The sequence below is a fragment of the Drosophila grimshawi genome, unplaced genomic scaffold (genome assembly GCF_018153295.1).
Source record: "Drosophila grimshawi isolate 15287-2541.00 unplaced genomic scaffold, ASM1815329v1 contig_1369, whole genome shotgun sequence".
Taxonomy (NCBI): domain Eukaryota; kingdom Metazoa; phylum Arthropoda; class Insecta; order Diptera; family Drosophilidae; genus Drosophila; species Drosophila grimshawi.
Window position 1 is genome coordinate 6482502 of NW_025062891.1, and position 15619 is coordinate 6498120.

Below are 15619 nucleotides of genomic sequence, written 5' to 3' on the forward strand. Positions count from 1 at the left end.
TTATCAATCGCTACGCATTCTTAGAGTAGTCATCAAGAAACATTTTCGGTAAAGTATGCTCCATATAACCAAGAAATCAAATATCAATATCCAATACTCTTACGATATACATATTATCATAAGTAGTTCAATTCACATTTTACCTTGGTTTCCTACATATGGTTTATACCTCATATATGATCCAGTATTATAGAGTCAATTTAATTTTTGCTATCCACATTCTTCCCCTGTAAATCCTATCAAACTATCCCATAATTCCAGAACTTTTCCGTGAACACGAATAGATACATTAAGGTCAAATGTAATGTTAATCAAATGTTTGGTAATAAGGTGCACAGTAAGACACTCAACGGTGATGGTAATTGGACGATTCAAGATCTCTACAAGCACCCCACGGACCGGGTAGCTCAAAAAGATTGTAACTGTATTGTTGATATCCCAGAGACGGAGGTAAAACTGTGTCACACACCCCCTTCGAATAATCGAGTGTAATGCGATCCAGCGAATCGAAACTAGTATGATATCAAAAACTAAAAAATCTATACCCAAATTCTTTATCGAGGCATCATTGATCTTTGAAGATCTTGAATGCGTTTAGTATTTCAGATATTTAATTCATCTTAAATGATCTAATATTGTCTGCTTTCTTGTCCTTCACAAGATCAGATATCTTTATCTCTAAGATCGTCAGCGCGATCGCATTGCACTTGCCTAGGAAATTATGTCCCGCGTCCATTTCTATGTGTGTTGGATCTGTGCTCAAGTCTTTTAGCCTTTCATGCTTGCTCTCTGCTTCTCTCTGTGTTCTTAACAAATGCTATGTTTTACTCTTTGTATCTTGATCGATCGTATGCGTGTTTGTAGATAATAGTATCTAGTATTATATATAATATATACGTATGTCGTGTTGTGTGTTATGCTAACCAAAAAGAAGACTCAAATCAAGTGAAAGTTGCGGACAACGAGTATTAATGCAATGATTATTCGCAGGGTGAGCTGGAGCAACAGCTGCTGCAGGCCAATCCCATACTGGAAGCCTTTGGCAATGCCAAAACGGTCAAGAACGACAACTCATCGCGTTTCGTAAGTAGCAACTACAATCGAAATCGAAGCAAAGCGAATGATGAGTATTAATTGGAGAATTGAAAATGTTGCAGGGTAAATTCATAAGGATTAACTTTGATGCATCTGGGTTTATATCGGGCGCCAATATCGAGACCTATCTGCTGGAGAAGTCGCGTGCCATTCGTCAAGCGAAGGACGAGAGAACATTCCATATATTCTATCAGCTGCTGGCTGGTGCATCGCCAGAGCAGCGCGAGAAATTCATACTCGATGACATTAAATCGTATCCATTCCTCTCGAACGGCACTCTACCCGTGCCCGGTGTCGATGATTTTGCCGAATTCCAGGCGACAGTCAAATCGATGAACATCATGGGCATGACCTCGGAGGACTTCAATTCGATATTCCGCATTGTTAGCGCCGTTCTGCTCTTTGGCAGCATGAAATTCCGTCAGGAGCGCAACAACGATCAGGCCACACTGCCCGACAATACCGTTGCCCAGAAGATCGCCCATCTGCTTGGCCTGAGCATTACGGATATGACGCGCGCCTTCCTCACGCCCCGCATCAAGGTGGGTCGCGATTTTGTGACCAAGGCCCAGACCAAGGAGCAAGTCGAGTTCGCCGTCGAAGCGATCGCCAAGGCCTGCTATGAGCGCATGTTCAAATGGCTGGTGAATCGCATCAATCGCTCGCTGGATCGTACCAAGCGACAGGGCGCCTCCTTCATTGGCATACTCGATATGGCTGGCTTCGAGATCTTCGAGCTGAACTCATTCGAGCAGCTGTGCATCAACTATACGAATGAGAAGCTGCAGCAGCTGTTCAATCACACCATGTTCATACTGGAGCAGGAGGAGTATCAGCGCGAGGGCATCGAATGGAAATTCATTGATTTCGGGCTCGATCTGCAGCCGACCATCGATCTGATTGACAAGCCCGGCGGCATAATGGCCCTGCTCGACGAGGAGTGCTGGTTCCCCAAGGCAACGGATAAGACGTTCGTGGATAAACTCGTCTCGGCCCACTCCATGCATCCAAAGTTCATGAAGACGGACTTCCGCGGCATTGCCGACTTTGCCATTGTGCATTATGCTGGACGTGTCGACTATTCGGCGACCAAGTGGCTGATGAAGAACATGGATCCGTTGAATGAGAATATTGTGTCGCTGTTGCAGGCATCGCAGGATCCGTTCGTTGTGAACATCTGGAAGGATGCGGAAATTGTCGGCATGGCACAGCAGGCGCTTACCGATACCCAGTTTGGGGCGCGAACGCGCAAGGGCATGTTCCGTACCGTGTCGCATCTGTACAAAGAGCAGCTGGCCAAGCTGATGGACACGTTGCGGAACACGAACCCAAATTTTGTGCGCTGTATCATACCGAATCACGAGAAGCGGGCTGGCAAGATCGACGCGCCCCTGGTGCTGGACCAGTTGCGTTGCAACGGTGTCCTCGAGGGTATACGCATCTGTCGCCAGGGCTTCCCCAATCGCATACCCTTCCAGGAGTTCAGGCAACGCTACGAACTGCTCACACCGAACGTGATACCCAAGGGATTCATGGATGGCAAGAAGGCGTGCGAGAAAATGATCCAGGCCCTCGAATTGGACTCGAATCTGTATCGTGTCGGACAATCGAAGATCTTCTTCCGCGCCGGTGTGCTGGCACATCTCGAGGAGGAGCGCGACTTCAAGATCTCCGATCTAATTGTCAATTTCCAGGCATTCTGTCGCGGCTTCCTCGCCCGCCGCAACTATCAGAAGCGTCTGCAGCAGCTCAACGCCATCCGCATCATTCAGCGCAATTGTGCCGCGTATCTCAAGCTACGCAACTGGCAGTGGTGGCGTCTCTATACCAAGGTGAAGCCACTGCTCGAGGTCACCAAGCAGGAGGAGAAGCTCGTGCAGAAGGAGGATGAGCTCAAGCAGGTGCGCGAAAAGCTCGACACGCTGGCGAAGAACACACAGGAATATGAGCGTAAATATCAGCAGGCGCTGGTCGAGAAGACAACGCTCGCCGAGCAGCTGCAGGCCGAGATTGAGCTGTGTGCCGAGGCCGAGGAATCCCGGTCGCGTCTCATGGCCCGCAAGCAGGAGCTTGAGGACATGATGCAGGAACTGGAAACGCGCATTGAAGAGGAGGAGGAGCGTGTCCTGGCATTGGGCGGCGAGAAGAAGAAACTGGAATTGAATATTCAGGATCTGGAGGAGCAGCTTGAAGAGGAGGAGGCAGCACGCCAGAAATTACAACTCGAAAAGGTGCAGCTAGATGCCAAGATCAAGAAGTATGAGGAGGATCTGGCCCTCACCGACGACCAAAACCAGAAGCTGGTCAAGGAGAAGAAACTGCTCGAGGAGCGCGCCAACGATCTGTCCCAAACGCTCGCCGAGGAGGAGGAGAAGGCCAAGCATCTGTCCAAATTGAAAGCCAAGCACGAGGCGACCATTGCTGAGCTGGAGGAGCGCATGCACAAGGATCAGCAGCAGCGTCAGGAGTCCGATCGCTCCAAGCGCAAGATCGAAACCGAGGTGGCCGATCTCAAGGAGCAGCTGAACGAGCGACGCACCCAGGTCGAGGAGATGCAGGCGCAGATGGCCAAACGCGAGGAGGAACTGACCCAAACACTGATGCGCATCGATGAGGAGTCCGCCACAAAGGCCACCGCACAGAAGGCACAGCGCGAACTGGAGTCCCAGCTGGCCGAAATCCAAGAGGATCTCGAGGCCGAGAAGGTGGCGCGCAGCAAGGCCGAAAAGTTGCGTCGCGATCTCAGCGAGGAACTGGAAGCGCTGAAAAACGAGCTGCTCGACTCCCTGGACACCACAGCCGGTAAGCGGACACCCCGAGCAATGCCGGTTATAAGTTTCGAGAATGTTTAAATATGTTTTTATATATTTTTTTCTTGTTTTCCCTAAACAACAGCCCAACAGGAGTTGCGCTCGAAGCGCGAACAGGAGCTGGCCATGCTGAAGAAGTCGCTCGAGGAGGAGGGCGTCAGTCATGAGAGCGTGCTCACCGAAATGCGACACAAGCATGCCCAGGAGCTGAACGGCATCAACGATCAGCTGGAGAATCTGCGCAAGGCCAAGACCGTCCTGGAGAAGGCCAAGGGTACTCTGGAAGCGGAGAATGCCGATCTGGCAACAGAATTGCGCAGCGTGAATAGCTCGAGGCAGGAGAACGATCGCCGGCGCAAACAGGCCGAGTCCCAAATAGCCGAGCTGCAGGTGAAGCTAGCGGAGATCGAGCGTGCGCGTTCCGAACTGCAGGAGAAGTGTACAAAGCTGCAGCAGGAGGCCGAAAATATTACCAATCAGCTGGAGGAGGCCGAACTGAAGGCATCCGCTGCTGTCAAATCCGCCAGCAATATGGAATCACAGCTGACGGAGGCGCAACAGCTGCTTGAGGAGGAGACCCGCCAGAAGCTCGGCCTCAGCTCGAAGCTGCGTCAAATCGAATCGGAGAAGGAGGCGCTGCAGGAACAGCTCGAGGAGGATGAGGAGGCCAAGCGCAATTTTGAGCGCAAATTGGCCGAGGTCACTGGTCAAATGCAGGATATTAAGAAGAAGGCCCAGGAAGATGCCGATCTGGCCAAGGAGCTCGAGGAGGGCAAGAAGCGCCTCAACAAGGACATCGAAGCACTGCAGCGCCAGGTCACCGAGCTGATGGCCCAAAACGATCGCCTGGACAAGAGCAAAAAGAAGATTCAATCGGAGCTCGAGGATGCCTCCATCGAATTGGAGTCGCAACGCACCAAGGTAAGTCGAATCGCTGAATCCAACAAAATCGAACAATCGATTCATTCATTTGTTTCCCCATCCACTAATCTACTAGGTGCTCGATTTGGAGAAGAAGCAGAAGAACTTCGACAAGATATTAGCCGAAGAGAAAGCCATATCAGAACAGATCGCCCAGGAGCGCGACACGGCGGAGCGTGAGGCGCGCGAAAAGGAAACGAAGGTGCTGTCCGTGTCCCGCGAACTGGACGAGGCCTACGACAAAATTGAGGATCTGGAAACGAAACGCAAGCAGCTGCAGAACGAATTGGACGATGTGGCCAACACACAGGGCACCGCCGACAAGAACGTGCACGAGCTGGAGAAGGCGAAACGTGCCCTCGAATCGCAGCTGGCCGAGCTGAAAGCACAAAACGAGGAGCTCGAGGATGATCTGCAGCTGACCGAGGATGCCAAATTGCGGCTAGAGGTCAATATGCAAGCGTTGCGCTCCCAATTCGAACGTGACCTGCTCGCCAAGGAGGAGGGTGCCGAGGAGAAGCGCCGCGGTTTGGTCAAGCAGCTGCGCGATTTAGAGGCCGAGCTGGATGAGGAGCGTAAACAGCGGACGGCCGCTGTGGCGGCCAAAAAGAAATTGGAGGGTGATCTCAAGGAGATCGAGACCACAATGGAGATGCATAACAAGGTGAAAGAGGATGCGCTGAAGCACGCTAAGAAGCTGCAAGCACAAGTCAAGGATGCGCTGCGCGATGCCGAGGAGGCAAAGGCCGCCAAGGAGGAGCTCCAGGCGCTGAGCAAGGAATCCGAGCGCAAGGTGAAGGCACTCGAGGCCGAAGTATTACAGCTCAGCGAGGATTTGGCCAGCTCAGAGCGTGCCAGACGCGCCGCCGAAACGGAACGCGACGAACTCGCCGAGGAGATAAACAATAATGCCAACAAGGGTTCGCTAATGATCGATGAGAAGCGTCGCTTGGAGGCGCGCATTGCCACCCTCGAGGAGGAGCTCGAGGAGGAGCAGTCCAATTCGGAGGTGCTGCTCGATCGCAGCCGCAAGGCCCAATTGCAGATCGAACAGCTGACCACGGAGCTGGCCAACGAGAAGTCCAATTCGCAAAAGAACGAGAATGGTCGGGCGCTGCTCGAACGCCAGAACAAGGAGCTGAAAGCGAAGCTGGCCGAGATTGAGACGGCGCAACGCACCAAGGTGAAGGCAACGATCGCCACGCTCGAGGCGAAGATCGCTAATCTGGAGGAGCAGCTGGAGAATGAGGGCAAGGAGCGGCTGCTGCAACAGAAGGCCAATCGCAAAATGGACAAAAAGATCAAGGAGCTCACCATGAACATCGAGGACGAGCGAAGACACGTCGATCAGCATAAGGAGCAAATGGATAAGGTATGTTTTCCCCCTCATTAAATATCTCTCATTTGAAACCAAATTATAATTATTATGTTTGGCTTGCCACACAGCTGAATAGCCGCATTAAACTGCTCAAGCGCAATCTGGACGAGACCGAGGAGGAGCTGCAGAAGGAGAAGACGCAGAAGCGCAAATATCAGCGCGAATGCGAGGATATGATCGAATCGCAGGAGGCCATGAACCGTGAGATTAACTCACTCAAAACGAAATTGCGGTAAGTGAATGTGAGATGGATGCCATTCAATTCAATAACTACGACCTGTTCTAATTACCGAGGGACCACTGTATGTGGAAAACGGTTTGCTACAAAAATCAATGAACTTCTTTATTTCCATCCGATCGTTGTGAAGTTTTGGGGGTTAATCATAATTATACTCAATTTTCTGTCTATTGAAATTAATTGCAAACCAATTTTATAAATCGGCAAAAGGATAATGGGATCTAATGTAAATCACTGGGCCCTGGTCAAAGCCGGGCAATGGTTGCTGGTCAAATGTACATCTTATTTTTTGTTTGTATTTATTTTGTAATTTTTGGCTTTTGATGCTGTGCATATTTTGTTATATATATATATATATAGATCGATACAGGTGGCCGAGACTGAAAAGGCCAAGGCATATTCGCCCAAAAAGGATGCTGCGCTCATTATGAATTGTGAGGGTCTGCATTAGGTTTCGTTTTCCGCTTCGCTTCCTCTTGATAGGCTTTGTAAGTGCTGGCAACGACATCTTCTCATCAAAACCAAACCAAAACAAAGATTCTTCCCCCACTGAATGAACCCAAAACTGAACTCTCATCCTACGACTACTGAGCATGTTATACACACAAAAGAATACACACCCACACACACACACACACACACACACACACACACATCCACACACATGGATATCAAATCATCTCGTGCGTTTTTCTTAGTACATGTTCAATGTTCGTTCCGATCTTCTCCCTTCCCAACGAAAAGCAACCAATTTAGATAATAGTGCATAGTGATTTTTACCCACCTCGTCACTGTTTTGATTCTGATAATGTTTATGTTGCCCATGTTTTTCTTCCACCTTTTGTTATATCGCCGCACGTTTATCTTATCCACTTGTGGCTTCCATCATTTGTAATCAATTATGTTTCTTGCATTTTATAGACGTACCGGCGGCATCGGCCTCAGTTCCAGCCGGCTCACGGGCACACCGTCGTCCAAGCGTGTGGGAGGGGGAGGTGGAGGCGGCGGCGACGACAGCTCATCGGTGCAGGATGAATCATTAGATGGCGAGGATTCAGGAAATTGACGCGTTAATTATTAATACAAAATAAAAATACAAAAAAAAAAAAATTAAAAAAAATCAGCAAAAAAAGCAAGGAAATAAACGATTATATTATAATGTTTCTTTTATATAATTTCTCTGTTATTTTTTATATAAACTATTATACTTAATTAAAAACGTAAAAACAACAAACGCAAAACAAAAAATAATTATACAACATAAAACCAACTACAACAAATACGCGTATTAACTTTCCAAACAACCTCACACTACAAACCCAAAACTCAACAAGCAATATACACAACCGATTTCACAATCGCAGTACATTAATAAATACATGCATTTAACTAAACTAAAGGTTTATGAAACAATCAAATGTTGAACAAGCAACTAATATTCGAATTTCGTTTTGTTTAGAAACAATAAATATTTGCTATAACAATTAAAAATTCCCAATGCCTGTTTGAATTGTTGCGGGTGACAAAAAGAGATATTCAATTTTGCTGGCAACGCTCTCAGTATGACCGTACATCTTGCTAGTTGCTACGATTGCACCTTTTAGCTTTTGTCAGCGTACAAAATTCAAATAAAAACGTTATTTTTTCACATAGTTCCTACATTTTTCAAAGTTTTGTGTTTGAATTAAACCAATTCAAATAGTAGATTTTATTGATAATATTGTTAATTACAAAAATGTACAATGATATCTTTTTTGAGTGAGTATATTATATCTACATATTCGTTTCGAGATACCATGGGATTTCTGATATTCGGATAATAAATTAAACGAACGATTTTTACAATTTGAAAATAAATTCTTTAATTATTTATACATATATATTACATATATACAATTATACAATTTGTTAACTACAGCTTTTGTTCTAGGCTAATAATATTTATATATCTAAGTCGTGATAAATTCGAAAATCTCTTAATTCGGTTTTTTTTGTTTGTAAGGCACTTAGAAGCACATATACGTCCCCATTTACATATTGTACTGTTCCCACCCCTGTCCTTAGCTGAGTATAATTAAATTAATTGCTAAATGGCAGACGCTACAATTCATCTCGATGCGGCGCATGGCTAAGAACGCTTTGTGGCAAGACTTGTACAACAAGAATGCTGCCATTGAAGATGCTTGGACCGGCAAGTGCCTCCAGCTCGGCAGAGGATTTGCTATGCTCCAACTGCTGCTCGTCCCGCCTGTTGTTCAAGTAGTAAACACTGGCCACTATCAGGCTGAAGGTGGTCACGGAGATGAGCAGGGTGCCGTACTTCAGTACCACCTGTATGGCATCTAGGCCAAATGTGCTGAAATGGAGTGTGTCGAGTACATCCTTATTGAAATCACCAGCGGTGATCTCAATCCAAATCAATGGCAAGATGGCGTTATTCTTCAAATGCTTTGCTTTCACTGAAGGAGAGAGAGAGACTAGGATTAATGGCACCTTCTAATCGAGGAGATCCACATCACTTACTACGCAGTAGTCCCGTATTGTCCAACATTATGTTGATTTGTACGCGGGAGGCGCCATTAACGGGAAAGCCGAATCGCGGATGGATGTCTGCATATGTCTGATGCAGTTCAGCATCCGGATTAATGCCCGTAAAGTTCTCATACAGCACCTTATCACCGGAGAAGAAGTGCGGAAATGAGGGAAAAATAGGCAGATCGCCGTAGCACCTGGTGGCATTGATGACACCACCGGGCAGACAGAGATCCGTGTTCCGGCAATAGCATTCATTCGCCGGCTTCTCCGATGGATGCGCAAAGACATCGAGCGGTGTGCGATAGCGCAGCACATCGATGTTATTGTAGATGGTCGCCTCCTTCTCGAAATTCAACGGCACCTTGCGGCACAGCACCTGCAGGAAGACTTGGACGGTGCTCCGATTCTGCAGCACGGTCGGGGAGAACATGGACGGGTCACTGCCATCGATGCGATTGCATTCGTCATCCTGCCAGAAATCCAATTGTGGCATGCCGTTAAACTGCGTAATGATGCTGTACTTGGAGATGTCGTCCTCGCCAGTGTTGAGCTGCACTAAATCCACGCTCGTTCCATTGCGCTGCAGATGGAGAGAAATGGGAAATGGAGGATTAGACAGGTGCTACTCTTTAGCAGAGTGGTATTTCATTCTTACACTTCTGAGTAAACCAAAGTGTTTGTCGCCGACTCTGCCGAAGCTTTTCAGGGAAACGATGTTATCCTCATAGCCCCAGAGATACTCGTGGACCGTTAACCGCTTGAACAATGGCTCCCTAAATACAAAATTAATTAATGTGCGGGCGCCAATCACGGCATATGGCGGCAATTTCTTCTCGTGCACAGCAGCCGAGAGTAGTGGCACATTTGGCACCATTATCACATCGTCCTCCCGCAACGTCGACTTATCCGGCAGAAATATGTAGGATTTCTTATCCTGCAAATTACCAATTGCAAATTGAAGTTGAATATTTAAATTGTTCCAATGTGATTAGCAAAATATTTCTATTTCGACTTACCCGAAAGGTAACAGTGTGATTTTTGTTAAAGGACACTTGATCCTTGACGGTGTGCTCCTGATAGGTCAACGGACCCAAATCGACCACATCAATCTTGTCCGCTCGTCCCGCCAGAACGTCCTCGATGTTTGTATAGTTGAATATGTGCGCCTTCAGCAGCGTATCAAATTTGGTGTCTGGCTGCAGCCAGCTCTTCGCAGTCTCCGAATCCTCGGCAAGTATTAATTGCTGCGTGTAGCGAGTGATATTATTATGAAGAGCGAGTTAAAAAGCCAAAAATAGAGGGTGTAATCACCTTGAGCATGGTGTTATTATAGTATTCGGTGAACCACATTACAAAGAACCCGGTCACGCTTATCACAAACAGCAAGAACATGAAGCCCAGCACTGTTAAGGTCGAGATGTGGAACGGTTAATCAAAGCACTGTGCGAGTAGAGTATCTAAATACGAATATAAATATAATAATGCCACTCACATATCAGTGCTCCAATATCCTTGGACGTTAGATTGCGCAGACCCATCGAGTCGAGAATCATGTCCAGCACGGTCAGCTTCTCGGGGCTGTTGTTGCTGTACCCCCCGCCGCCGCCACCGCCGCCGCCGCCGATGTAGTCGCCCCCCACGTTGCCATTGCGTTGCGAGCTCAACGTATTGGACTTTGATTTGTTTTGTACTGTGAAATCCTCTGGTACTGGGCGATGCTTCTGTTGCCGAAGCTGTGCCACAACGTCGCTTGTAGCCTGTGACATGGTGTGTGTGAGACAGTGTGTGTTTGTAAGTCACTGCAAAATTGAAAATTGAAAATAGCTTCATATATCAATGTCAAGTTTCTAAATTAAAAGATTATGTAATCCAATTAATTTGTGTATAGTTCAGTTTATACAATTCATTTAATTGATATTTCAAGCTTCCTATATCCTCAAATCAATGTTAAACTCTCTTTTGCAAGTTGATGAAAAAAACAAGAATATATTTGAGTACTCATTTAAAATAGGTCAACCGATCTCGCTATATAAATTCGTACACGTGGCAAATGCTTATCACAAAACTTTGAGATGGAAAGACTTTTATTGCAGGTTCATTGAACACATGCTCGACTTGACTCGTCTGGGTTCAGCAGTAACACCTACGAAGGCTACAAAATGGGTTTGCCATTCATAAGCGTGCTCTATGGATTGATGATTGATGGCAGTACCTACGTTCTATACGTGTATGGGTCAGTCTATTTTATATATACGAGTATATATATTTAGTTCCTGAGCTATCTGCCGCTTAAGTAGCACTTGACGAGCCGATCGTTTGACGGCGTATATAACAACTAATCTCGGATTTGGTAAATTCACAGGCAAACTCGTCGTTTAATCATACATGGCATTATGAATTGCTCTTATCAGGCGGTACGCAGTATATGTGCGAGAAGGCTACACTTTGTATAGCAATTATTCAACGAGACTATTGAAATAAATAATGTGTATATATATTTATGTAAGTGACAGTTGATTATGTGCTGAGTTTGGCATACTTTGCACAGTTGAGGTACAAATGGGGATACATATGTACGAGTATTTCATATTTTGCGTTAATGTCAATTGAAAAACGGGTCAACGGCATCTGATAAGCCGCCTCGCATCTCAACTTAAAGCATAATTACTAATAATGCGAGCAGGAAAGGTACATTTCTGAAATGTAGCTTATCGGTGCGAAGAATTTCAGATTGTGTTTCTTTTAATTAATATAATATAGAAAAATGTAAAAGAAAACAATTTAGAAATTTAGTTTGCAATATGAAATTAAGTTTTGGCTAACAAAATCTGTGCTTCTTATCCGAACTTGGGAATGTTTTATCTTTTTATGGTTCTGTGTCGATATTCGGGTGCTATCAATACATTTGAATCTGTGGGAAATTGTCCAAGATATTAAATTAACTACAAAATATAAAAGTTTGCAAATATATATTTCAATATGGGCAGCAATCTTGAGTGAGTTGAATAATAGGTGCACAAGTGTCACTTAATCTAAAGGTGTCAATTTAAAATCCATAAAATACAGTATATGAAAATATATAATTCTATTAAATAAGTTAATGTTGTTTTTCACATTTAAGCACAAACTGTGAAATACTTGATATACAAGAAATTATATTCCAAATTTAAAGACTTCCTCTTACAGAGAGCAGGCCGTACAGATGTACCAGGCTAGATCAACTCGGCTATTGATGCTTCAAGAATTTATACATATAATATATATAAACTTAAAGGGGTCAGATATATGCTCCTTTCTGCCATTTCTTTATTATACATTTTTTCTGGGTATTAAACTTAAACAATGTGAATCGTTGAAATCATAATAATAAATATTTACAAATGTAAGTTGTTTTCAGTTGTTATTGAAACACAAATTAGTTGTGAATTAAAATTTCCAAGCGTATTCCCAATACACATGCACGCACATTACATACGTACATATATTTACTTTGGAAGTAGTTCAAAACATGTTTTTTTTTCAAAAGTTAACTTTTGCTCTAACCGAAAACAGCTGATAAGTAAATACACTCAGCCACACACGCACACATACATGCATACAGGCATAATTATATACGTACATGTGCTAGCAGCCCGTGTGGGTGAAATTTGCACTTATGCTGTTATTATTGTTGTTGTTGTTGTTGCTCCTACTGCTGCTGCTGTTGACTGACAACTACGAAATTTAGTTGGCACTGCTGCGCTCTCTTAGTGCCGTTGACTGATAACACAGTGACACTGCTGCGGAAGATGCCTTCACCTGTACGAGAGTGCGCGTCGCTGTGAGCGGGAGAGATCTTTTACTCAGCTGTTGTGTTGGGCATGCACTTGAAAAAACTCACAGGAGAGCTATTCACGAACAATTCGCCCCTGTTGTTTACGTTGAAACGAATTGGAAATGAAACACGCGCACAAACACACACACACACAATCACATTCACTTTGCCACTCTCTCTCGCTCTCTCACTCGATCGTTCTCTCTTTGTGCTTGTTTATGTGCTGGCGCTCTTGCTCTCTCACTTTGGCATGCACTTTCCAAGACGCCTGCCAAACATTTAACGTCTAATAAGTATTTTGTCGTTATTTACGCATTTAGCGCACAAAACACTTATTCAAAAAAATTATTAGCTTATTAATGTTGGAATGGAACTCGAAATGGCTGTGCTTTTTAATGCGATGTGCGACACTCGCTTGTGTCTCTTGTTGTTGTCAGTTATGGTTGTTCTGATTCAGTTCCTTATTGTTGTTGTTGCTATTAGTCTTGCTGTTGTTGTTCCAATCTTTGCCTGCTGCGGTTACTGTTGCTTTTGCCTTGTGTTCGCGTTCTTTGTTTTCCACTTGATTCTTTGTTTTCTCGCTGTTTCACTCTGACTGCTGACCGCTCGTTGCTACTGTGGCTGCTCTTGTTGTTGTTTTTGTTGTTGCTGCTCTTGTTTTTATTATTATGTTTTGTATGACAAGCTGGTTTTCCGACTTGTTCTTTACAAAATTGTTGCTGTTCTTGTTGTTGTTGTTGGCCTTTGTCTCTTTATTTCACTTCACTCCCAGCTGGCTTATCACTCGTTTTTTCCATCAGCTTCAGGTGGACCACAATTAAGCTGCCAGCCTGGCACAACAACATCAGGAAATATATAAATACACATGCATACAACAAGCAATCTACAATGGATTAGCGATTTGCGTTGAAAATACTCCACGCACTTTCCATGCGAGCGCGATTAGATTTCGGCGTGTTATTATTATTGTTAGACATTCGAATTCGATCAGATACAGTTACAGTTACACACTCACGCACTGGAAATCGAGTGCTGCGCGTTGCGTTCTGCACACGAAACAAGTTATTACTACGACGCGCGCAACGCATTCACTGCTTGCCTGCCTGCCTGACTGCCTGACTGCCTGCCTGGCTGTCGAATGGATGCCGCCTTGCCTCTTGCCATCCGTCGCTGTCGCTGTTGCTGTCGCTGCCACTGCCTGCGCCGCGGCGTCGCTGCATTCGACTGTGCTGCGACTGATAAGCGGAATGAAGACGATGCGAAACGAAATCAGCGGGCAACAGCGACTCACAGCAATGATTACTGATTACGGGATGTATTCGCTTAACGACGTTCTTGTTTACGTATCGGGATCTCTCTCGTTTTTTTTTTTTTGACGTAGCAACTAGCGCACACACACATACATACATATTGCGCATATATATGAACAATGGACACAAAGTGCAAATATAATCGTTGCAAAACAAAGAGTCCACAGAGTCTAAACGATTTATGTAGTACTTAAGACGAGTATCTATGTCTATGTAGGAATGGACTGGGCACTGCCGCATCTCCTCCATTATTATCGCATCATATTTGTTATTGTGTTGAGAGCGTGTGCTCTATTTTCTCAACTCGTCGTTCGAAGTCGAACTCAAAGCAGATGTGCACTGTGAGAATTTGCCTTGTAAGTGGATTTTGGAAAGCTGTGCTTTGGAAAGTCTCTTTCGTTGGAAATCATCTCACAGTGGATGGAAGGCAGTCGATGTTTATCACCCGGGCAGAAATCTAATTTGAAGTCCAATTCCGATTTTCAAGATCGAAGGCCTTAGTTGGTATTCGTTAATAAGTCATTATGACTAGTACTAATTGCTGAGTTCAATTTTGTAAAATAAAATAAACAAATAAATTCATATTTTCTATTAACGGGCATAGCCATCATCTAATTAGAAATATCAAGAGATAAGTATCGTTTAAAGTGAAATTGCGACTTATTTTGTTATCTCAATCAATTAGCAGTTTTTGTTGTTAAGTTATAGCACAATTTCTCTTTGTGTACAAAAGGTGCAGTACACTTGACAAATATCCCAGTTGCTGTCTTGTTGGAGCCCTCTTTGTCTTCCAGTTTCCTATATATATATATATATATATGTGTGTGTATATGTATTAGCGAGCACACAGATAAAAGTACAAACATATAAAGAAAATATTAATTTGCTTCGCCAGGGTATACATATGTACTTAGAACGTATATTAATTATTATGGTATACTGCTGATAAAAGTACGTGTCGAGTTATTGAACCCGATTCAAGTGAATTCTGCATTTATCAGTATATTCATGAGTTAATATTAATCGCGCATTAAAAAAAGTATTCGTGTGCGTGTGTGTGTGTGTGCCTGTCTGTCTGTGTGTGTGTGTGTGTGTGTGAAATTGTTCGTTTGTTTATTTCATCCCGCAACCTTACTTCTTACCAACTGAGTCGTCAGCTTGAAAGCGTGCTATTTAATTTGTCAATCAAATATGACACGTGCGATATTCACATACCCTGCAAATATCAAAACTATCTCTCTCTCCCTCTCTCTCTCTATGGAGAGACAGAGCATATTACGCTTCAGATTTTTGCCACATTCTTAGGCGTTTCAGTGCCAATGCTTTACAAGTTGAAGATCAAGTCTTAAGAAATCGCGTCTAACTTTACTAATATCCAATATCAAAATCGGTTCAAAGAGCATTTAACTGTCGCATCAATTTGCTGCTTGGAATAATTTCTTATTTGCCATATAGCGAATTGATAGCCTCTTTGAACTTTGCTCACAGCACTGAAGTGATTAAGTTGACGACTAGCCT

General features: G+C 44.5%; 2 protein-coding genes across 6 annotated transcripts in view; one reads left to right on the plus strand and one right to left on the minus strand.

Moving 5' to 3' along the window:
* The window catches only part of LOC6560233 (myosin heavy chain, non-muscle), a 28437-nt gene extending 20854 nt beyond the window's left edge, over positions 1-7583 (plus strand). The window contains exons 6-12 of one of the 2 annotated variants that reach the window (XM_032735050.1): positions 991-1083; positions 1158-3897; positions 3991-4826; positions 4903-6198; positions 6273-6436; positions 6803-6930; positions 7364-7428. In XM_032735050.1, the coding sequence (XP_032590941.1) occupies positions 991-1083; positions 1158-3897; positions 3991-4826; positions 4903-6198; positions 6273-6436; positions 6803-6893 (5220 nt within the window). In that variant the 3' untranslated portion in view covers positions 6894-6930; positions 7364-7428. Of the gene's footprint in view, positions 1-990; positions 1084-1157; positions 3898-3990; positions 4827-4902; positions 6199-6272; positions 6437-6802; positions 6931-7363 lie in introns of both variants that reach the window. The other variant, XM_032735049.2, reaches the window with a different exon arrangement.
* Positions 7584-8278: 695 nt separating this feature from the next.
* Positions 8279-13871, minus strand: LOC6560718 (lysosome membrane protein 2). Of its 4 annotated transcripts, XM_032734834.2 has the most exons (8): positions 12858-13871; positions 12597-12795; positions 10470-10776; positions 10289-10380; positions 9994-10221; positions 9633-9911; positions 8966-9557; positions 8342-8901 (listed from the first exon to the last, which is right to left on the minus strand). In XM_032734834.2, exons 3-8 carry the CDS (start codon positions 10741-10743, stop codon positions 8543-8545), a joined length of 1824 nt encoding a protein of 607 aa, XP_032590725.1. In that variant the 5' UTR covers positions 10744-10776; positions 12597-12795; positions 12858-13871; the 3' UTR covers positions 8342-8542. The 4 variants fall into 4 exon arrangements, with proteins under 4 accessions (XP_032590724.1, XP_032590725.1, XP_001987657.1 ...); XM_032734833.2 differs by having other exon boundaries at positions 8279-8901; positions 12597-13871; XM_001987621.2 differs by lacking the exons at positions 12597-12795; positions 12858-13871 and adding an exon at positions 11194-11274.
* Between the last annotated feature and the right edge of the window lie 1748 nt (positions 13872-15619).

Excerpts from the sequence above, each read along its gene's own strand:
- LOC6560718 (XM_032734833.2), bottom strand. The coding sequence starts at position 10,743 with ATGTCACAGGCTACAAGCGACGTTGTGGCACAGCTTCGGCAACAGAAG. Across the intron at positions 10,381-10,469 it reads GGATATTGGAGCACTGATAT|TGCTGGGCTTCATGTTCTTG; the intron begins GTGAGTGGCATT and ends CGACCTTAACAG. Across the intron at positions 8,902-8,965 it reads CAATACGGGACTACTGCGTA|TGAAAGCAAAGCATTTGAAG; the intron begins GTAAGTGATGTG and ends TCTCTCCTTCAG.